The 23,957-nt window shown below is 38.4% G+C and overlaps 1 protein-coding gene across 14 annotated transcripts in view; it reads right to left on the bottom strand.

Moving 5' to 3' along the window:
• The window catches only part of LOC110989474 (palmitoyltransferase ZDHHC8B-like), a 141,507-nt gene that overhangs the window by 103,295 nt on the left and 14,255 nt on the right, over positions 1-23,957 (bottom strand). For 11 of the 14 annotated variants that reach the window (XM_022253867.2, XM_022253868.2, XM_087141299.1 and 8 more), the window contains one exon: positions 14,714-14,824. In XM_022253867.2, the coding sequence (XP_022109559.1) occupies positions 14,714-14,823 (110 nt within the window). In that variant the 5' untranslated portion in view covers position 14,824. Of the gene's footprint in view, positions 1-14,713; positions 14,829-21,396; positions 21,515-23,957 lie in introns of those variants that run through there. The other 3 variants (XM_022253865.2, XM_087141293.1, XM_087141292.1) reach the window with 2 other exon arrangements.

Here is a 23,957-nt window from a genome sequence, read left to right on the forward strand (position 1 = left end):
TTCAATTTTAGGGTGAAAAATGTGTATTTAGGGATTTGCCACAGTGCTGTGCAGTTACATGATTTTCTATCATTTTCATATATTTGGATGTGTAAAAATTGAGTATTTGGGTTGAAATTTTCAGGAATAACCCGAAATCAGTCTTTGACATCATGCATCAAGTTTGGGGTCAAAAGATTGAACGGTTCAATTTTTAGGCTGAAAAATGTGTATTTAGGGATTCGCCATAGTTCCTAGCATTTACATGATTTTTTATCATTTTCCTGTATTTGACTTTGTAAAAATTGATCAATTTGTGTTGAAATTTTCAGGAATAACCCCAAATCAGTCTCCGACATCATACGTCAAGTTTGGGGTCAAAAGATTGAATGGTTCTCTTTTTGTGGTGAAAAATGTGTATTCAGGGATTTACCACAGTGCTGTGCAGTTACATGATTTTCTATCATTTTCATATATTTGGATGTGTAAAAATTGAGTATTTGGGTTGAAATTTTCAGGAATAACCCGAAATCAGTCTTCGACATCATGCGTCAAGTTTGGGGTGAAAACATTGAACGGTTCAATTTTTAGGGTGAAAAATGTGTATTTAGGGATTCGCCATAGTTCTGAGCAGTTACATGATTTTTTATCATTTTCCTGTATTTGGGTTTGTAAAAACTGATCAGTTGTGTTGAAATTTTCAGGAATACGCAAAAATCAGTCTTCGACATCATGCGTCAAGTTTGGGGTCAAAAGATTGAACGGCTCTCTTTTTGGGGTGAAAATGTGTATTTAGTGATCGGCACAGCGCTGTGCAGTTATATGATTTTCTATCATTTTCATATATTTGGATGTGAAGAAATTGATCTTTTTGCACCTGAACAAAGAGTGACGTTGATGACAAAAACGTACAGTGTCTGTAAGTCTTTTCCTTTTTTCAAATTCATACATTTCAGAACTAATAATAATAAATAATAATGGGAAAGGAAATAAATTGCATACATGTATTTTTGCCCCTTGAAAATAAAAAAAATCCATTGATACTACTTTCAAATGGCAAAATTTAATTGCCAACAACAGACAAAGCAAAAAGATCTGAGTGAGCTTCTCCACAATTGTCTGAGTTGAAGGTACATGGTATCTCTTGTAGAAACATCCACCCCAGTATCTGTAAAAGAATAATATAAAAGTTAATCACAATCTGAACCAACTAAAATAACGGTACGCAGAGTCATTCACGAAACTTAAAGCCGTGTCAATTGTGTATAAACACGCTAAATTGGAGACCATTGGGTCACAAATTTATTTGCACGAGTACATTCAGGTACGAGTTGGGCAAAGTTCATTCTTAACTAGAAACTCACACGTAATGAAAACCATTCGAATCACATGTGTAAACTCCTTCACGAAAGACAAAGGCACTAAACCTAGTCACTACAATGAACACTTTTTTTTTACGAAATTCAAAACGGACGTGAAATGCTGGCGTAAACATTCAACGGACAAGCAAGAGTCGTTCACTGGTCACACACACGGACAAAACCTCACACAAAAAACTCATTACCACGACGGATATTCACCCAACTACTATGATGAATACCACTTACGACATCGTATGATACAAATGGTTAATTACCTGCACATTCAAGCCCTATTTAATTAATGGAACATAGAACAAAACATATCGATAGTTTATAACGAAAGCTATTCTCTAATACGTCACACTAAAAAAGGAATCTGTTATACCTGGCCCGACTACGAAGTTGCACATGTCGCGCTGACCGTCGTTTTTCCATCTTACCATTCGACCGATCAACAGTCCGTCCGCATTAATGGTTCGTAGTTGGGAAGTAGCCATTGTTTCAAGGGTCAATGAACCCTCGCAAACACTCGTTCGAATGTTGGTCTATTTACGTGTGCACACGAGGGTTATCGAGCGAGTTTGCGGGAAATCTCGAGCAGTTACGAGACCCTCAAAAGCACACGTAAACGACCGTAAGTCCTCGTACTCGCTTGCATTTTAATGGGTACTTTAATTTAATCATTAGTGTATGTCTGGAAATCTTCAGGGCAAAAAAACACTTCTTTTTTAATACACAATAGTAAAATCTCCTAAAGCACATGCAAATGCAGTTTTTCCCTTAATGTGGCATAAACAAAGAGTAGGACACTTGAGCATTCAACTCTGATAATTCTTCAACCTCTAGACCAGGTTTCATGTTCAATGTTTTCAATAAATTTTTCAACATACACTTAAATTCCACATTCATGGTCTGTGCACTCACAGATTTGTCCATTTCAAATTCAGTAGCCAATAAGGAGTTGTAGGAAGGAATTGGATTTTGAAGGAATTGGGTGAAACTGATGCTTGAATTGTTTTTCTTCCCATCTTTGAAATTGACATTTTTTAGTTTGTGTATACCAATAGCCCTCGAAGGGGAACGGTTTTAGACCTAAATTGACATGTGATAATGACGTGATCATGTGATAAATCTGTGACCTTACAGGGGCACTGTTTTAACCACTTCCTGCCAGGGACTCCAGAATCGGAGTAGTATGGTTTACATGCGTGGCCGGGGTCTCCGAACTCGGACAAAGGAAACAGAGCCCTGTAACAAAAGACCGTACTCCGAACAAAAGACCATGCTGCTGGGCACTACCGGCATTTTTTACTCTCAAAAGTGGTGATAATCCAGCCTTGTTTTGAGACCGTATACCAGGGTTTTGGGCATTGAGAGCGAGCAGACAAAAGCGCTCCACTACCACAGCGATGAGCCACACAACACCGCTGCACGCTAATCTGGCCCCTATTGAAAAAAGGTCAGCAGTGCACTGAGCCAGGTTTGTGAACAAAAGACAGTTATACAACACCGCACAATCTGGGCTCTGTTTACAAGGCTGTAGGCTTGGCTGAAATACTCGGGTGTCAATGAAGGTCACCTGTCAACCTATAGTAGTGCCTAAAGATTACTTCGTGCTGTTATAAACGACCGTTAAAAGAAATGATGAATTTTTTAAGGAATTTGAAAACGGAAAAAATGATAGTCATGCCGGCCCAGCATCATCAACATTGAAAAATGCCCCCCAATGAAGTGGTTAAGTACTATATCTTGCGAATTACATGTGCAGTTGGTTTGAAATGTTGTGTATACTTTGAGAGGGAAGGGTTTCAGACCCAGATTGACCTGATGTGACCAAAATGTCATCAGATGACAAGTCACGTGACATAAAAGGGGCACTCTTTAAAGTACTGTATCTCGCAATGGACATGTCCCATTCCGTTGGAACTTTGCCGATGGCAAGAAAGGGAAGAATTCAAGGTGGAAATTTAATTTCATCTGATGGCTGCACCATTATATCACCGTCCTGTTATATTTACACAAGGAATTTAAATATTCTACCGACCAATGTTTCTACTGTATCTACTGTTGTCTACTGTATCATTTATGTGAACATCTTATTACACTCTTGTGCGAGAACTTCGTCACTGGTTTTCAGGTTTTAGATCAATACAACCAGAACCGAAGCAGCTGTGTTTGTCCACAAACACATTTCTAGTTTTTTTTGTGGTTTCCTTTTTCTTTTTCAGACACTTTTTTGTGACAGGGTACTGCGATAGTTTTATTTATCGGATCGATTTGAAACTTGGCAGACATTTAGATATTCATGCCAGGTAGGTCCTAGAAGAAATTTGTCATGATGATGTCACAACATGATTTATTTTTGAATTTTGAATATTTAATTTTATTTAATTTTTTCCCATATGTTTTGTAAACGTTTTTCTTCGAAATTATTGTGTTACTTAATTAGGTACGTTTAAAAAAATTTGATTGACTTCGTACTTAGCAGACCTTCAAACAATTATTTCAGGATAGTCCAAAGCCACATCATCACAATGACGTCATCATGTGACAAGTCACCTGACATTAAAGGGACACTAGCTTAAAGTGCTATATCTCGTGAAGTACATATCCAATTCGGTTGAAAATTTGTGTGTAGCTGGAAGGGGAAAGGTTTTAGACGTAAATAGACGTGATGTGAAAATGACGTCATCAAGTGAAAAGTCACTATATGTCGCGAATTACATGTCCGATTTTCTTGAAATTTTGTATATAGCTTGAGAGGGAAGGGTTTCAGACCTAAATTGAACTGATGTGATAATGACGTCATCACATGATAAATCATGTGACCTTAAATGGGCACTGTTTAAAGCACTATATCTCGTGAATTACATGTTCAATTTTCTTGAAATTTTGTATTTAACTTGAAAAGGAAGGGTTTGAGACCCAGATTGACCTGCTGTGATGATAACGTGATCAAGTGAAAAGTCACATGACCTTTAAGGGGCACTCTTTAAAGCACTATATCTCACGAATTATATGTCTGATTTTCTCGAAATTTTGTATATACAGTTAGGACCAGAGTAAAGGTTCACGCGATGACACAATACATTGATCACACACACGTTAGCACAATACACGCTTCCTGATATACCGTGCAGGGTGTCCTCAATACACGCACTAAAAAGGGTTGGCCCGACATCGGAAACGTGTATTGGGTAAACCGCACCCGCAATGCCTTAAGTGGTGTCACTGACCTGTGAATGTGAAGAAGGGAAATGCTGCACGCTTGTACACGGGCACTGCATTCCGTTGACCGTAATTAAATGCATGTTGGCATGTCTTTAAAATCGTGGCGTACGTGTGTTTACCCTATTTAATTCACGATCCCGATGTTAAAAATCCGATCACGATGCACAACGAACTACACTGAGTTGTCCAACCTGCAATAATGAGCGTAAAATAATGCTTTCGGTATGAATTGGTGCACCTATGGTGCAGATATTACTGTCACTACCAAGCAGTCTGTTCACAAAGAGCGCTGGCTTGATTTGATTCAGCACAACTGATGCACGAAATCTCATGAAATGGGATTAATGGTCCACCTTTTGTGAAAAAGATATCTCTGCCGCCCCGAAATGATCTGGATTGTACGGGATCATCAGGAATACCGATGCCACTTTCCTGACGGGTCATTGTGTAGTACATCTCTGTACATGAAAAATGACAAAGTTAATCTACCGGGGCATCTGTTTCTTCAGCCAGATCGAACCAACTAACACGCAGATTGAAAAATCAAGCATTAACATTCTTTTCAAGAAAATGTTGGTCAAGGTAAAAAAAAACGTTTGTGGCACCTGGAGTATTTTTTTATGCAGGGCCCACTGTGGGACGCCATGACAAAAATTGTATGCCTGCGCCGCTCCGCTACAATTTTCACCGCAGTGATTTTATCCACTGGATTTCTCCCATTCTGCTGTCCTAAGTTTCCAAAGTACGAAGAAGTTTATTGCACTACGTTGGAATGAACACAAGGAGTTTGTCGGCATTAATATTGGGAATTATGCAGTACCGTCTCTAGATGTGGACACAACGTACAAAAAACAGTATGTCCCATGAAAAACAAAAAATATTTTCGTAGTTTTGGAATGCAAAACTCTGACTACGGACAGACAATCCACAACTTAATCGCCCACCTTGTGTGAAGGAGATATACAGGATTGTCGAAAGCGCCGCTGCCATTTTCTGGATCGTTTTATAATTATCTGGATCAGCAAGTTCGGACCAAAAAAAAATCAAGCTAGAAAGTGAGAAATCCTATCAGTCAGAACCACCCAACAAAAGCAGATTTCCTGGCAAAGTATTTAATTTTGGTCGTGTAACGAAATTTTATAGACTCTTAAACAAAACTCAATTGCGTGTATGTTTTTGAAAAATTCACAAATATTATGTTTAATGGCTTAACTATGAACACGGCCCTTCATCTGAATAATCAGTGGTACAGTGTAAGAACAAGCCATGTGGAACAGGCATGGACAGACTACCACCGTACCACCGATTGACCACGTACGTAATCGGTATAGTGGTCCACGTACGTACGTGGACCACTATACGTACCCGCATAGCCCTGACGTCACACAAAATTGATTATGCACGTGTAGCTGGGTAGGCGATATGTATTGAGAACATTAACAAAGCCAGAATGTCAGTCTTTAGGATAAATTAAAGTACCATTTTTAACTAATAGCCATTTGATTTGATATTCATTCACTTTGTCACATGGAGAGCCAGCTTTGCCTTAAATATGAGTTTCCTTTCCCTCTGGATAAATGCTAATCCACGCCGCGTCTGCACTTTTCACCAGTACTACATGTACATGTATATTGACCTCAACAAATAAATTTTAAAAAAGAATCAATTAAAAAAAAAAATGCCTGTCAAAAATCGACTTCTGATAGCCAAATGCACCTCCCATAAACTTAAATCTTGTAGATTTGTTTTTAAGAGCCTGAGGAAAGTGGCCAGGAAACGCCTCAGTTCACATTTCCAAAGGCAATGCATCACGTTTCTGACTGAAAAAATGCTGGATTTTCACTGTCTTTTGCGACGGGCGTTGTCTAGGCCTAGCATAAAAATTGAAGAACGGGTTTCACCATTATGGAGTCTTCTCATAATCAACTATATGAAAAGAATTTACAGGGAATGTAGTCTGCAAAATAAACACCTAGTTTTGTTTGACACTGCGTTGGCCCGCATGATGCCGTTATTGATTGGTACCCGGTACCGAGACAGATTGTATAGATGGCTAATCAGGCGCAGTGGGACCAACTTACATTTAACTTGTTTTAGTCCTTGCGTTTTGTGTTTTGTCCATTATCTGAAATGAAACATTCACGACTTATTTCTCGCTGAAGAAAACACATATATAATATTAATTCAATTTGAATTATGACTTCTATACACCGCTGCATATTCACCAATTTCTATGTACATGGTCCTCAAATCACAAATGTGGGAAACCAGGTGAACTAGAGCAAGTTGTATCTGTTGCAATTCATCATGGCGGCATGTGGTGAACAATTTTTTACTGCGCCGCGGTAATCCCACTTTTTTGCAATACTTTATTGGGCACACTCGGGGCCGATTTTGGGACACAACAGCTATCAATCTGTATTCTTTCTACAAAGCCTTTGCAAAGCGACATGTGGCTCTGGACAACAACTTCAATGAGCGATCATACGCGTGACTCCCAGGCGAATAGTCATCTACCGTACATGCGCCTTTTCAGTCATGGCCACGGTGGGAAAAATACTCTATTAAATTTGATAACAGATATAGACTATTTTCAACATGATTTTCAGTAACAAACTTTTTTATCACTTCCATGCATTTTAATTCAGAACATAAAAACTCTTGCCAAGGCCTACATGTAAGAAACTTGGGCGATAGTTCTGCTGGTAAGTTGATTGTTTTTGTGTGCATGTATCGAGCTCATGTTTTAAAATTAGTTTAATTGGCATGTGCAATTCTTTACAAATCTGTTCATCTTTTTTTCCATTTAGGTGACAAGCTGGCTCATGAGGAAAAGCAGCCTTGATGATTGCCGAAGCGCAGGGCAGTTAGTAGACAAAACAATACAAATTCAAGAAACACTTAAAATGGACTTTCCAGTAATTTTTGAATTTGTCTGTTATGAAAAGAGAACAAATGTTGTGTGGCGTTAGTTTTACTTAAGTTTATTGAAACACGTTTAATGACAGATAGATGGAAAATTGTGAGATTGATGTCTTTTAAATAAAAAATACTGTATAAAATAAGAAAAAACGGGGATGGGGGAAAGGGGTCGATGTGGGTGGTGACTTAAAAAATTTATTGTGAACCCCTAAAAAACACTACTTCCAGACCATGTTGCACGTACGTGTAGTCATGTGGATGTACTCAGTGAGTTTCAGCGTATGTGTATTTCCTTTATTTTCCGAAAGTGGTTCATCGTTACTTTTGCGGCCATTAGATTTCTTTTCTTATAACAAATTTCTTCAGCTAGTTTGCGTCACTGACTTGTATGTACTTTTTTGCAAAGCATTGAATGTATGTTCAAGATTTCACAGTGAAAAAGGCTTCTGAAAATGGTTGTAATATTTTTCCCTCTTGAATTATTTCATTAAAATTGAACAAACATGTTTGCCAAATAAAAGCCAAAGCTAGGGCTAGTAGCTTCATCCAGTTCTTCAGCATTTGTATTGAACATACGTGTCACAGGGAGAGTTCGAGGGTTTATAATCCTAAATGAAAAAAGATAAGTCAGAGAAAGGACAGCATATATATTATTGCCATATCTTTTAAAACCGCACCTTAAAAAGTTACAATTGACCTTTAGCCTAAATTTCTGATTTTGAGCATACAAAAATTAGTTGAGCACTAACAGTTCTTTCATAAAAATGGTGCAGCTCTTATTTATAACAGTAAACGCTAAGCTTAACTCTAAACTTCCAAGAGTGATTCGCGAAAGGACCCTTCTCCGTTCTTGCTAATTCCAGCTCTTGGCCGTGTCAAGGGTAATAAACAGGCGACAAGGAAAAACCCCAAATGTGATAGACTCTGGATCATTAGGTGACGTTGCTTGTTTCAACGAGACAGATTTGAATTAAATACATGAATTCTGATATCTTTTCATCACTAGAAATTTAAAAATGGAATCAATGAACGTGGTATCTTTTATAAATTCTTTCAATACCCAGAACATGGAAGTTTCTCAAGTCATTTATAGCATACTAGCAGGGACTCAATACCACACACTAAACCATGCTATGCACACGTACTCTTGATTCCATTGCCCCATAAGGATTATAAGGAATTTAGTTAACAGTTTTCCCTGTGAGAAGAAAGGCCAATGGAATTTTGAATGCTATATTAAACATGTAAATGTGAAAAAAAAAAGCTTTTTCGTTTATCGAAGCGAGACAGTAGGTTTACAATTTCCATGAAATTCGCTGGACTACGTGGCAGACAAGAAACCAGGCAAAGCCAATCGTTTGCGAAAACAGTTATCCTGAAGACTCGGCCAAATCCTGCAACAAAGCCTGATCTAGTAGTGACAAGGTTTGCACTGCTTCAAATTTTATCCTATGCATGAAAATCTGTGTAAATTTTTCAGATTTGCATTGCCGGTAAACGTGTATTTTAGGATTAGATAACAGCTTTCGCAAAAGTTTATTGTCAGGAATTTTTATCCGCTTTTCTTAAAAGTTTGGGAGTTCGTAGGACCTGGGCACTACAAATAATCCTTTCGTACATGTAAAGTTGCTAGTTCATAATTTTGCAGTTGTGTGTTCTCGCACAGGATGTCGAAGTATTTTCTGCTGGGTTTTCTCGTGTATCGTGCTGGATCACAGGACCAGGGCCAATAAATAAAGTGAATTCAACATCGCATGCTCGTGTTTCGCGTCCGGTGAGGTCCATCGGGGCAAAACATGGGTGACCAATTGCTTCCTTGTCCCCAGAAATCTGTAGTTTATCATTTCTTCCAGGAATTTTAAGGAAGAATCAGCAGCACTGAATGTTTTTTCTCAAAGTAGGCCAGAGGGTTGTCGGCCGGTCATCTATCCCCAGTGGATAAATTTGTTCACGCTGATATTGACATTGGCCAATCAAATTACGTGTGGCATTATGTCCACCAAAAATTCGTTTGTATAAACTGTACTTGAGGATGTTTGCATTTACAGATATGTAGTTGGGGATATGATATTTGCTCTCATACAAGTTTATATTTTACAGAAACATTCTGTCAGCTTTGCGTGAAGTGGATACTTCCAACGCAAAAAGTTGTCAATTCATTTGCTTTGATCACTGACAGTTTTACAGATGTTTGTTTTCAGTCTCACACAGGACACATAAACACTTCCTTTTAGGCTGTGTGTGTTTTCGTGGATCGCACTGAATATGGGCTGATAAATAAGTGAATTTGACGCCAGTTTACCGACCGCTTGGTTGTTTATTGTCCGGTTAGGTAAGTTGGGTAAGAAACAATTTTGGTGAGAAATTACATCCTTGTTCACACAATTTTGAAGGTTATCATTTTTTTTTAAGGAAAATGAAGACAGGGTCAGTTGCATAAAGAAAGTATTTTTCGGCAATCGAAGCCACAGGGTCGATCGGGTGGTTGGTTACCTGTTCAATGAAAAAAAAATCATTTCACAATTTCAGTGACGACAACCAACTCCACGTGTTGCATTAAATCCGCCGAGCATGAAATGGTTTCAATAAATTCAAAGAAATTACGGCTTTGCTTTCTGCCAAAAATCCGTTTGCGTGATCATGCAGCTAGGAAAAATAACTATTTAAAAATGTTTGCAAAATCATATTTTGGGATTGGGTATATTCTTTTTCTCGTACAAATTTATATTTTACGGAAACATTCTGTCAGCTTCTGTTTTCGTGAAGTGACTACTTCAACGGGAATAGGTTTGTTAAATTTTACCTGTCAAATGATTGAAATAAATGTGTGGGGGTTCATCCAGCTGCTGGGCTTCTACTGACGATCCTTTCCGTGGGGAGTTGTTGAATCTTTGTTTCGATCACGGACAGTTTTGTTCTCACACAAGACACTGACATATTGTCTGTGAGGCATTGCATGTTCTTTCGTGTATTGCGCTGAATATAAGCTGATAAATAAGTGAATTTGACACCAGTTTGCCGACTGCTTATTCGTGTATCGTGTTCGGCGACGCACGCGGGGATTGTGGTTGACTTTAATTGGCTCGAGTTGGTTGGGGCTTAGAGGTCTATCCGGGCTAACCGCAACTGCGTGTATTGCGTTCTTGCACACACGTTATAAAGAGCGTGTCTTCCACTCCCTATAGACGCACGCATGCAATATCGTGTATCGTGTAAACCTTTACTTTGGCCGTAACTGTAGCTTGACAGGGAAGGGTTTCAGACATAAATTGAACTGATGTGATAATGATGTCATCACATGATAAATCATGTGACCTTAAATGGGCACTGTTTAAAGCACTATATCTCGTGAATTACATGTTCAATTTTCTTGAAATTTTGTATTTAGCTTGAGAAGGAAGGGTTTGAGACCTAACTTGAACTGAAGCGATTATACATCCTCACGTGATAAGTCAAAGACCTGAAAGCGGCACTCTTTAAAGCATTATATCTCGCGAATGACATGTCCGATTGGCTTGAAATTTTGTATATAACTTGAGAGGGAAGGGTTTGAGACCTAAATTGACCTGATGTGATGATGATGTCATCATTTGACAAGTCACGTGCCCTTAAAGGGGCACTCTTTAAAGCACTATATCTCGTGAAGTACATGTGCAATTTGGTTGAAACGTTGTGTGTAGCTCGAAGGGGAAGGGTTTCAGACCTAAATTGACCTGATGACGTCATCCCATGATAAGTCATGTGACCTGAAGGGACACTTTTTAAAGCACTTTATCTCACAAATTACAAGTCCGATTGGCGTAACATTTCGCGTATAGCTTAAAAGGGAAGGCTTTGAGACCTACATTGCCCTGATTTGAGTATGAAGTCATCGACTGACAAGTCACATGACATTAAAAGGGCATTCTTTAAAGCTATATACATGTACCTTGCGAAGTCCATGTCCCATTGGGTTGAAACTTTGCAAACAATTTTCCATTTATCAAGATGACATGGAGTTTCCATATTCCACTGTATTGTATTGTTCATGTGCACTTGTGCAATGTTAAATACATGTATTTTAAGTACTTGGTCAAGAATTTCGTCACTGGTTTTCAGGTTTTAGATCAATAAAACCCGGGCCGAAGCAGCTGTGTTTGTGCACAAACACATTTCTCGGTTTTTTTTTCCTTTTTCAGACTTTTCCCCATAGAGTTTGTACACGTTTTTTGTCCCACAGGACTTTGATAGTTTCATACATGTAATCGACCTCAAACTTGCCAGACCTTCACACAATCATCCAAGGATGATCCTGGAATATATTTATCATGATGACGTCATAACATGATTTATTTTTGAATTTTGAATTTTTCATATTTCGCCATAGGGTTTGTACATTTTTCTACTGCACACTATTATCAGGCTTAATCACTTAGCGCCCGGCCCATTTATCCATATTGATTCTGCTGGGCCAGTTAATTTTCATTTTTTTTCTGTTTTCAAATTTTTTTGAAAAGTCAAACAAGTCAAAAGTCGAATTTCATTTACTGGACATTTATACCCACACAAATGACTGTCTGGTGGCTACTCTAATCTGACAGACACATCTATTGACACCTGAGTATTTCAGCCAGACCTACCATCTTGTAGGTTTGTTTTGTGTATAAAGCTTTTGTGCCCGAAACCGTGCACTACCAGAACGTACGAGAAGTCAGACTAAATTTTCCCTTTCGTTTGATTACAAATATACACCCGAGTTGAAATATCAAGTAATATTTCATAAAAATCTTTCAGTTTAAACACAAATCACGCGACATCAAGTGAAAGGAGCAGTGTTTCGGCATGTTTTTAGCCCATTGACTTTGTACATGTCTTCAAGCCACCATTATCGTAACTTCGCGAGAAAGACCCTGATACAATTATTCCAAATGGATGATGTCATGATAAAGTCATGATCTGATTTTTTATTAATTTTCAACATTTATTTCAGCCCATTGACTTTGTACATATTTTCAAGCCACCATTTTGGTAACTTTTGATCATCATCATAACTACAGCCAACAAAGACCCTGATAAAAGAATTTTGTTGAATTTGTGACGTCATGATGATGTTGTCACCTGATTTTTATTAATTTGTTGATATTTAATTTGGCGCCATAGGTTTTGAACACATGTTTCAGCTGTCAGTCTTTGGCATCCTGATCAATCTGACTTATTCCATGTACAGTATGTACCCGCATAGTTCACCACGGACATACATGTAGGGTCCCAGAACAAAGTCGTCAAATGACACCATCGGGGGTCACATGACACGAGATTAAAGCTGCAGTTTTTCTTCATAGGTTTTATACACGTTTTTCTACTTAACCTGAACTTCGGCTCAAGATTACCATGAGAACGAACAAGAAATCAGCCTAAATTTTTCTTTTCGTTCCATTACAAATATACCCAAGAGTCAAATATCAAGTAAAATCATGTGATATACACTCAAGGAACAGTTTTTCTGCATGTGTTTTTAGCTCATTGTGTTTGTATACATTTTCAAGCCACCATTATCATAACTTTGCGATGTTTGATCATTATCAATGTCATAGTTAACAAAGACCCTGATACAGTGTTTTAGTCGAGAACTTTATGTCCGAGACCGAGACCAAGGCATTCGAGACCGAGACCGAGACCAAGACCGAGACCAGCTCTTTCAAGACCGAGACCAGAACTTCGAGACCGAGACTGAGACCGAGACCTCAAAAAAAGGTCTCAAGACCGAGACCAGGTCTCAAGACCTCCAACACTGCCCTGATACAAGAATTATTTCAAATAAATGATGTCATGATGACACCATCATCCATTTTATTACAGATTTTTTAATATCTATTTCAGCCCATTGACTTCATGTTTTCAAGCGACCATTTCGATAACTTCGCGATGTTTGATCGTTATCAAAGTTACAGCCAACAAAGACCCTGATGCAAGATTTATTCCAAATTAAAGACGTCATGATGACCTCATTTTGTGTAAATTGATTTTGGATATTTTATTTTTTCCCATTAAACAACTTAAAATCCGAAACAGATCTGTGGCTGTAACAACCACTACTTTTAGTTTTTGTTCTTTCCATTTAGAACTTCCGAAATTTCATTTCCAAAGTTATTGCAGACACCAACATAAAACCCAAGGGGCCTGCTGAGAAGTGGCCTGCCCATGCTAGACATGTACTGGATTAGTCTAGATAAACATGCTGTGTGAAAATCATGCATAAGCGCACATCGAGACATCACTGATAGTAGCATACACCTACACAGTTGGAATCACGACAAAACAAGTTGGTGACTTCCAGCTGCGAGAGGGTCATGGACTTGAAAAGAAAAATCTCGTTTTTTTCCAAACGTACAGTGTAGGTTAATGTGTAAGTACCCCTTTCAAATATCCTGATCTGAACCCCCAGGGGGAGGTACATGTATCTGGCAGTTTGGGGTCTGATTGGGGTGAACTCTGATGATTTTGGTGGGCAATGAGCACAAAATCTCCTTTAAATAGTGCTTTAGAATTTTGTTTTTTTAAGAAAGGAAAAAAATGGAAACAAAGCCAGGACTTCAAAAAATTTACTTTGCACAAAGTAACATGCACAATACAACATCCAAACAGTAACAAAAAAGAAATTATGAACCACTTTCTTGAACATGTACTGTCTAGAAAGTTACTTGTACACGATCTTTGTCACAAAGAAAATTAAGCAGGATAGGTACTGGCATGAACACAAAAGCTTGGAAGAGAAAAGAGCACAAATTTATGTCAACTAGCTTCAAAAACCTGGGCTTGTATCAGCACTGATGCTGCAAGACTGATAAAATCACTGGTCTCGGTCAAACAGTCCTGTGCGTATTTCAAACCCTGTTGTGAACGTACATGTTGGACTCTACCATACTATAACTAGATCATGACCAAATGTTGAATCACTGTAGCGTCCACATTTACTGGAACATGTATGTTTGAACTAGTGCCCACCCATACATGCATTCATGTACATAACAGACATAAAACAGAATAATGTCATACTTTCTTCTCATGTGAGCTTTCCTAAAAGTACATGTATGTGGGCACAATGGATTGTGTCCCACCTCATTGCCACAGGAATGTGCACATGTAAACAAAGTGTGATTTCATTATGTTGAGGGTCTACAGTGTATTGAGTTTGGTTACCCTGGTAATGCTGCCAGTAAAGCAGCAAAGAAGATACTTACGGAAACACGAAGAAGAGAGTTGTCGTACAAATCAGCAGAGCATATGCAACTGTCACAGGAACATACTTTGTTGAGGGCTTGAAGTTGAATTTCTTCTCGCAGCAAGACATTCTGCCTAGAGAGAGGACAATTGAGAAATGTTTTACAAAGAAAAGAAAACTAGAAAGAACAAGACGAACATTGTGTTTGTCTACCAACACTGAGCTGTTTTGGGAAAATCCTTTGATTTGATAAAAAAGGAAGTTGCAACAGGCAGGAATCAAACAGCTGCCGTGAAGTCCGCAGTTAAACTTTCTATGGGACCATTACCCTCCTTGCTACAGAAGAGTATGACAATGCATGCTCACACGCTTTCCCAGCCACGTGTTTGGCATTTTGCCAACTCCTGAGTATTATGCCCTGAGCATTGTGTGCTGCGTACAAGTATGTTACAGGCAGATATTGCGTGTTCATGCACAGTTTGCGAATGGACTTTTCGAGTTCAGAAATATCGTAAGGGGTTTTTGTCGCTTCATCTCTGTGAAGTACACCAGTTAATCACTTCATGCAGTTGACTTAAATGTTTCAGCTATCATCTAATGGACAATTCACTCTGCAATCTTTAACGGTTGATTTTTTACCAAATTGTAAAGAATAAAAGGACTTTTTTTATAATTTCCTGTATGATGACGTCATCGGCCCCAAATTTTATACGTCTTAACTGGGTAAAGATCATCATCCACACCAATTTTCAGGCGATTCTGACAAACTTCACCACAGACATCTACTGAAAATTCATTTTTCATAATGTTTAACCTGTCGGTAGAAGGTGCTTGACAATTGCGTGACGTCATCAGTAGATTTTTTGAAGAGTACAATACCCCAAGATACTAACACTGTTCAAAACAAGTCAATATCTATAACCACTTTTATACAACTTTTTAAACAATTTTTACTTGTTGCTAGAGGGCGTCCAACAATAACATTATGTCATCAGTAGATGATTTGAAGAATACTATACCTCCACCGACTAACACCATTGAAAATAAATTGGTACCTACATGTATTACCACTTTTAGGGACAGGATAAAAACATAGAGACCATTCGCACGCGTTTTCATGCGTTCCCTTCCATTCTGCATGCCCTCCCCTTCACCCCCGTTCCAATGGGCACTTCGGAACGTGTTCCTGCCCGTTCTCTTGCATGAGTGATTCATAGAGTATTGTTACGTTAATTAGCTGTTCCTGTGCATGTGAGAACAGCAGCGTCACAACAAAGATGAGAAGAACATGCACACAAGCTGTTCTTGTGTCTTAGCTAAATAAGTGTCAACAGTGTTTGGTCCGATAAGACTTTTTTCCTCTCTCTTATAAACACTCATGCTGTCCCTTTGATGTACGGACTTCCCCCATTTTATATATTCTTGCTTAAAATGTCCTGGTTTGAATAGAGAACCGCTGAGGAGGGAAGAATTAATATTTTGGGGGGATGGGTGCTCAGAATAAAAAAATGTGCAGTTGTGCAAGAAAAAAAAGATAATAAAAACCCTCATGGTCAAGGTTTGGATAAAAAAATGTCCAGAAGGAAAGAAAAAATATATTTTGACGGGTTGTGTGCTCAGAATAAGGGGAAAAAATGTGCATAGGTACAGGAAAAAAATAAAAACCACACATGGTCTTGGTTTGGACAGGAAACAAGGCCAGAGGAGGAAAGAATTAATATACAATGTATGTATTTTGGCTGGTTTAGTGCTCTGAATAAAAATGCTGTGGTGCTGGGAAAACTTGAAAATCGCACGAGGTCTACGTTTGGATAAAAAATGCCAAAGAGGGAAGAATCAATATTTTTGACTAGGAAAACAAAAGCCACATGTGGTCCACAGTTTCGATAAAAAAATGCCCAGGCGGGCTGTCCTTCAGAAGACTCAACCAAGTCTACTGGAACTGTAATACCTGATGGTCGTTCAGCTGTCAATCTTTGGTTGGATTAAAGCTCCACAGAGACTTTATTTGGAATGATTTTATTCCCTCGCTATTTTTATTTTTGTCTTGGTCTGAACAATAATGATTGGCCAGTGAATAAATCCCATAAAAATGGGTCTTCCATACATGTAAATACTTTTTTTTAATTTACTTTTTTCCTCAAAGTACTTGACCATTGTATTGTTCTAAAGTACCATCACTGACCATTACATTCCATGATTTCCCCCATCTATACGGAGGTGCCCTGCTGCATTTGCAAAGGGACTAAAGTGCTCTGGAGAAAAACTGTGCACAAAAGAAATGAGATTTGAGGGCACAAGAAGAAAAATGACAGCTTCCATGTCTATTTGCAACAGAACATAGGGCTTTTCGCTTTTCATTGAAAATGTCATCATCATGATTAAATATCTGCGAAGTTTCATCTAGCTGGGACATGTACTTTTGGAGATATAGGGCTTTAAAGGATGCACTTTTTATGTCACGTGACTTGTCAATTGATGACATCATCATCCCATGAGGTTAATTTTCGTCTACCACATATCCGCTTTCAGATATCTGCAAAGATTCAACCCACTGGTACAATCACTTTCACTTTCTTTAGGAAATATAGGGCTTGAAAGGTCACACCTTTAATGTCACATGACTTCTGAACTGCCAACATCATCATCCCATGACATCAATTTACATGTAACACACATTCCCCTCTAGATATCTGCAAAGTTTCATATCAATGGGATATTTACTTCAGGAGATAAAGGGCTTCAAAGTTTGCACATTCAATGCCCTGTCACGTGATCACAATTTTTCTTGACGGACCCTCTCTAGCTGGTGGATGAAGAGTATGCACCTAACATGTAATCAGTCACATCGATAAAAGTGCTGAAATCCGGCTGGCGAGAAACGTGTACAAAACCTTAAGGGAAAAATAAATACTCAAAATTCAATAAAATCAGGTGATGACGTCATCACAACGTCATGCTTCGCAGCACATCTTTCCCATCGGGTCTTTGCTTGAGGCAACTTTGATGAAAATTGACCCTTAGAATACAAGTGTGCACAAACATGAAATCAGTTACATGTAGATTGATCAGAGTCCCTAAGTCTGGCTGTTGAAAAACATGTAAAAACCTATGGGGAAACTTAAATATTCAAAATTCAATACAAAATAACGTGATGAGATCATCATGTCGTCATAAATTTGGCATTAATTTTGCATCAGGGTCTTTGCCAGCCGTAACTTTCATGACGATTGAATATCCCCAAGTATCCAAAATTGTGCCTCAAAAACATGTACAAAGTCAATTGGCTGAAATAATTATTGAAAAATCAGTAATAAATCACTTGATGATGTCATCATGACGTCGTTGCTCTAGGACTATCTATGCATAAGGGTTCTTCATTGGTACAAGTTTGATGAAGATCCAAAGTTGCTAAAGCACTAAAGTTGCGGGGACAAAAAACGTGTACAAAACAAATGGGTTTTTGAGCAGAAGAAAAAGATGAACGAGGTCATCTGTCTGTTTGCCAACAGAACAGAGATTTGATCAACTAAGGCATCATCACATCAAGTCATGTTTCGTACATAACACCTCTCTTTCAAGTTATCTGCAAAGTTTCAACTTGATAGAAAAAGTACTTCAGCAGATATAGGGCTATAAAGAGTGCACCTTTAATGTCACATGACTTGTTTCCTGATAACGTCATTATCACATAAGGTCAATGTACCTCTAAAGCACTCCCTTTTCAAGATAGCTGCAAGATTTGAACCAAATTGAATATACACTTCAGGAGATATAGTACTTTAAATGAAGCACCATTTAATGTCACGTGACTCATCTGCTGATGGCATTGTCATCAAGTGAGGTCAATTTCCGTGTGTAAACCTTCCCTTCCTAACTGCCTCCAAGGTTTCAACTCAATAAGACATGTACAATACAATATACAATACAAAACACTATACTTAACGTGGAAAAGGCACAGATAAGATATCTTAAACATTTGTCCCTTTGGCGTTCCATACAATGCGATCTGCTCTCAGTAGCACGGGTCAGCATTTTCCCAAGTCCCGAGTATAATGCCCTACACACTGTACGCCGTCTATGTTGCAGGCAGATATTGGGCATCCACACACACACAGTAGCATATGCACAGCATGCTAATGGGATTTTGGAGTTGGCAATTTATATTGTAAGGGGGTTTTGTCGACGGCGCTTCATGTGTGTGAAAAAGTACACTAGTTATGCACTTCATGCAGCTGACTCCAATGTTTTAGCTGTCTTCTCATGCACAATTTACACTAATATCTCGTACGGTTGATTTGTTACCGAATTTTGAAGAATAAAAGAAGTTTTTATTGCAACTTCCGGCCTGACATGTGTTGACTGGGTAAAGATGATCATCTACATTACCTTTCAGGCGATTTGGAAAAGCTTTGCCATAGACAATGCATTTTTTCGGAATTTTTAACCTGTCACTAGGTTAAAATCATCAGTAGATGATTTGAAGAATACTATATCCCAACAGACTAACACCAATGAAAACAACTTGATACCTACATGTATTACCACTTTTAAACAATAAGACCACTTCCGGTTTCGACCAAAAGGAAGGCTCACGTGATTTGACCCACAGGAGATGAATTCACAACCACATTTTATCCTGCCACTTGCTGCAAACAGAATGTTGCGGGAGGCCACGGTTGATTTCATATGGATTTTTATAAATTTAACGGCATATTCAAATATTCAAAATTTAATAATAAATCATGTGATGACATCATCATGACGTCAATGTTTAAGTATTATCTTCATTTTACAGTTAGTGCTTGCTGTAACTTTGAAGAAGATCAACGATTACTAAGGTACCAAAATGGTGCCTCGAAAACGTGTACAAAGTCAATGGGCTGAAATAAATATTGAAATATCAATAATAAATCAGTCGATGACGTCATCATGACGTCATGTTTCTAGGACCATCTATGCATAAGGGTTCTTCATTGGTATAAGTTTGATGAAGATCCAAAGTGGCAAAACCACTAAAAAGGTGGCAACAAAACACATGCACAAAACAAAAGGGTTTTGGGTCAGAAGAACAAAATGGAAGAAAAAAAAAAGAAACACAGAAACAAAAAAAAAAAAAAAAACCAAAAAGAATGCCTTTTTTGCAAAATTGCGAAAAAGCCAAAAACTAGAGGTTGTGTGTCTGTCAGAAGGACAGATAACAGGGCTTTTTCGCCATTTTGTTGTTCTAAAGAAACATTAAAATATGAAAGTTCTAAAGAAACATTAAAATATGAAAAATTTCCATAAAATATTTGTAGGGTTCTTGTCAAAATTGACCATCTGCGAACTCTGCATAGAACACGGACAAAATTTGGCCCTTGCCAACCGATCGTCAGCGAGCCCCGCAAGCTTATTTGCATCATCTAACAATGGGCTTTGTTATGCTTATTTTCCAGGTCCGCTGAGTCAGTGAACTAAAGACTACGCGAGGTGTGTTTTTTTTAGATAACTCGGGGTTGTTGGTATGCATTAAAGGCCCTAAACACATTGCTGACAATTACCTTGACAATACTGTTGCCAGGCAACCTCTGAAACCCTGCCCCTTTGAGCAGCCATTTGATCACGCTTGGCGCACGTTCCTGACAACAGTTGCCCAATAATAAAAATGAACCCCTCCAGCCCAGTCCCTTGGGTAAGTGTCATTAGTCTACGCAAACTGGCAAGCCGCCGGCGCCTTGTTCCCACTGTCCTGTCTTGGCAATGAGCCATGGCCTAGCTGTTGATGGCTATGCTGCCGATCTTAATACAGTATATCCACAAAAAAGGCCAAACAAAATGTGCATGGCACAAAATTAGGTTCTGCGTAATTACTAGTGCCATTAAGGCCTCGTTTGATTAGGCTCCAGTTTGGAAAATGATTACACTGCCAAAAAAAGATAACAGGAGTGTCAGTTCAGTGGTTTTCCTGATAGCGTTTAAAATTTGAAAACTTCGTGTAAGGTACAGGGCAAAAAAGGCTTGGCAAAGTGAACGTATGGCCTTTAGTGGTTTGCATTTTTTTTTAATACGGTACCCATGCCACCAATGGTAATTCCCTTTTTAGAATCCAAAATTATTGTATATGTACATTTGTGAGAGTTGCTTTCGTCTTGAACTTGGCAGCAATAATTACTTTAAGTGTTCATTGCATCGTGAAGGTTTTCATACAAAATAATTGGTCCCCGATAAAAGCTCCAATTGACATGTTTACTGTCCACAAAAAGTTATAAAAGCTGTTTTATAAAAAGAAAAAAAATCAATCTCTGAAGGTTTTAATAGACAACAGAAATGAACAATTTTCAGAAATACATAATTTAAAAACTCCAAATGAGACTTGTCAATTACATAATAAACACCCGACTCATTTCTGTTGATTTTAAAGGTTGCAATGAATTGCATAAATATTTCTTTAAGGGTCTTTTAAGCAAATATACCACTAAATTAAGACACAATCCAGCATTAATCTGGACACGAGTTTCCATGTCTGATTTATTTCCAGCCGGTGAGTTTTAGTCACTGGTATGCCATGAGACATCTCTGTGCATGTGCCATATGCAAGGTCACACTCGGCGAATCACCCAAACCTGCCCTTTTCATTTCGCTTTCCATGGGTTATTTCACATCATAAAACTTTGCAACCCAAATGAAAATAACGATGAAAGATCAAAGATTTGCATGTACCTTGTTCTCTGACAAAGAATGGGCATTTTAGTCTCAAAAAACGTTGTACTTTTCAAAATGTAACTTTGCCGTCTGTGAACAGATCGTCATGGAACACTGGTGAAGGGAACCTTTGGATCTATTCGGAAAATGCCACAAAGACAGTTAAACCAATCAGAATGCCCGGATCATTTTCTGAAAATTGTCCCAAAAACAAGTTCGTATGAAGAGCCGTGGAGAATGATGCTGGCGTGTCCTGACCACGAACACGAAAGATGCGTAATTTTTACCATAAAACCAAAACCACTTTGAATTTAGCAATGAAATTCTAGGAACGTACAAACAAAACACACAGAATAAACCTGTCGAAATTTCAAAACGACCTGTTGAGGACCTTTTTTTTTTTTTCATTTTTTGCAGCTTGAGGCTGTTCCCAACTATTTTAGTGGTATATTTTTACACCGTTGTAGCAAACACTGCATGTCAAATGCGCTCAAGAGTCATTTTCATTTATTCTGCAGGGAATTACCTCGATGCAGCATGTTCACGGGCTTTGTGTTATTGTAATACGGCCTGCAACTCATTATTTAGTAAAGCATTATAATGACAATAGAGGGTCGGCCCCGTTAGCCTTATTAACTTGACCTCACACGGACGAATACGGCCGCGGAGTACCCAAACTGCTCAGCCCTTAGCAACGGACAGCTTTTCGCGTAAATCCGCAGAGGTTTTTTTGAAAAGAACCCTTGCATATACAGGTTTTAACAAAAATGACGCGCCCTTCAGGAGATAATGTGCTTTGAAAACTGCACCTTTAATCACTTGATGTCACTTGATGTCATCCTCACGTGCAAGCAACATTCGTCTAAAGCCCTCCTCTTTCAAGATATATACAAGGTTTGAACCCAATTGGACATCTACTTCGGGAGATATATGACTTTAAAGAGTACACCTTTAATGTCACATGACTTGTCACCTGGTAATGTCATCATTACATCAAAGCATTAAAGCACTCCCTTCTAAAATATCTGCAATGCTTGAACCCAATTGCATGTGTACTTCACGAGATACAGTACTTGTACATGTAGGATTGCACCTTTAATGTACTTCACGAGATAAAGTACTTTGAAGAGTGCACATTTAATGTCACATGACTTATTTGCTGATGAAGTCTTCATCTCACGAGGTCAATATTCCCCTAGAGCATTCCCTTTTCAAGACGTCTGCAAGATTTGAACTTGATCGGACATCTACTTCAGGAGATACAGGGCCTTAAAGAGTGCACCTTTAATGTCACATGAATTGTCTCCTGATGACCCCATGTTACGAGCGGAGAACGCACGGCAGAAGAAAAATCAAAAGACCAGAACCAGGACACTAAAGATACGAGCAAAGAACAATAAAGGAACTAATTTGGAATAACATTTAATCATAAACTGAAATCAGCAAAGCAGTAAATTAAAACAAATTAAATTTAGTGGTTTGCTGCAACACAAACTTCTCATGCAAGAACACCGTGAATTTGAACAGTCAAAAGCATAAAATCAAATTATTTACATTAGCACAGCCAAGCACAATTAATTACAATGAAAATTAGCAAGCCGGCAAAAAGAACATATTAATACGCAATGAGGCAAATTATATTGATGAAGATGTAGAACAAATGTGCACAACACAAATGGGCTTTTTGTCAGAAGAGGAAGAAGAAGGAAGAAGAAAAAAATAGAGCTTATCTGTCTCATGCAGGCCTCGATCTTGAGGGAAAAAGGGGCAGGCCACTTTGGCCTTACCTTCATCAAATTTCAACAGGGCACCAGGCCAGCTCAAGGGGGCACCAAGGCCAATTATTTTGAAACCTTTGATTTACATTTTCGACAACCAGTCATGTCATGAGTAGGCCTATAAGCTATTCAGTTCTTGTACACCATGCCATCCCCTCTTCAATAAATGGCATTTATCATGCTGCTATTATTTGTCGTATTCCCAGTATGAAATTGTAATGTTCATTTTTAATTAATTACAATTACCCAGACGATTTTTTCCTTCTGAATCCAGCCCCTGAATTTAATGCTTGCTTAAATTTTGTATCCCTTTTCCATTAAAATTCAAGGATTCCTAACCCCCTTAAACTAAGTTTAAAATATAATAGTGTTTATCCTTTTGTTTAAATGAAATGGGGATCCTTTTTAAATGTTTACTGTAAACTCCGGTCAAGTCGGCACCGTGCAACTTCTAAGTCGGCCTTCTGATAAAAGTACTGATTGTGTGTTGATGCATTTCCAATTGATAATTTTTCAGCGGGCTTTTATAAGCCGTCCTTTTCGTCCAAGTCGGCTCTCATTTCCTTTTCCACAAAACCAAAAAAATCCTCGGTATAAAGTGGGCTGCAAATAAACAAACGATTTCCGGAGCTTCGTTGTTGATAAGGACGTAGAGTATGCCTACAAGTACATGTACATATACATTGCGCATGTGCGAGCACGACCACAAAGGGGTTTCCCCAATATTTGCATCAATACCAGTACCTCCTCTAGTGCACGCGCATGCGCTGTCCCTTTTTGGGGGTCGCCCAATTGAACAAA

Source organism: Acanthaster planci, linkage group LG09 (assembly GCF_054643075.1).
Source record: "Acanthaster planci isolate LZ-2023a linkage group LG09, COTS_SCS, whole genome shotgun sequence".
NCBI lineage: Eukaryota > Metazoa > Echinodermata > Asteroidea > Valvatida > Acanthasteridae > Acanthaster > Acanthaster planci.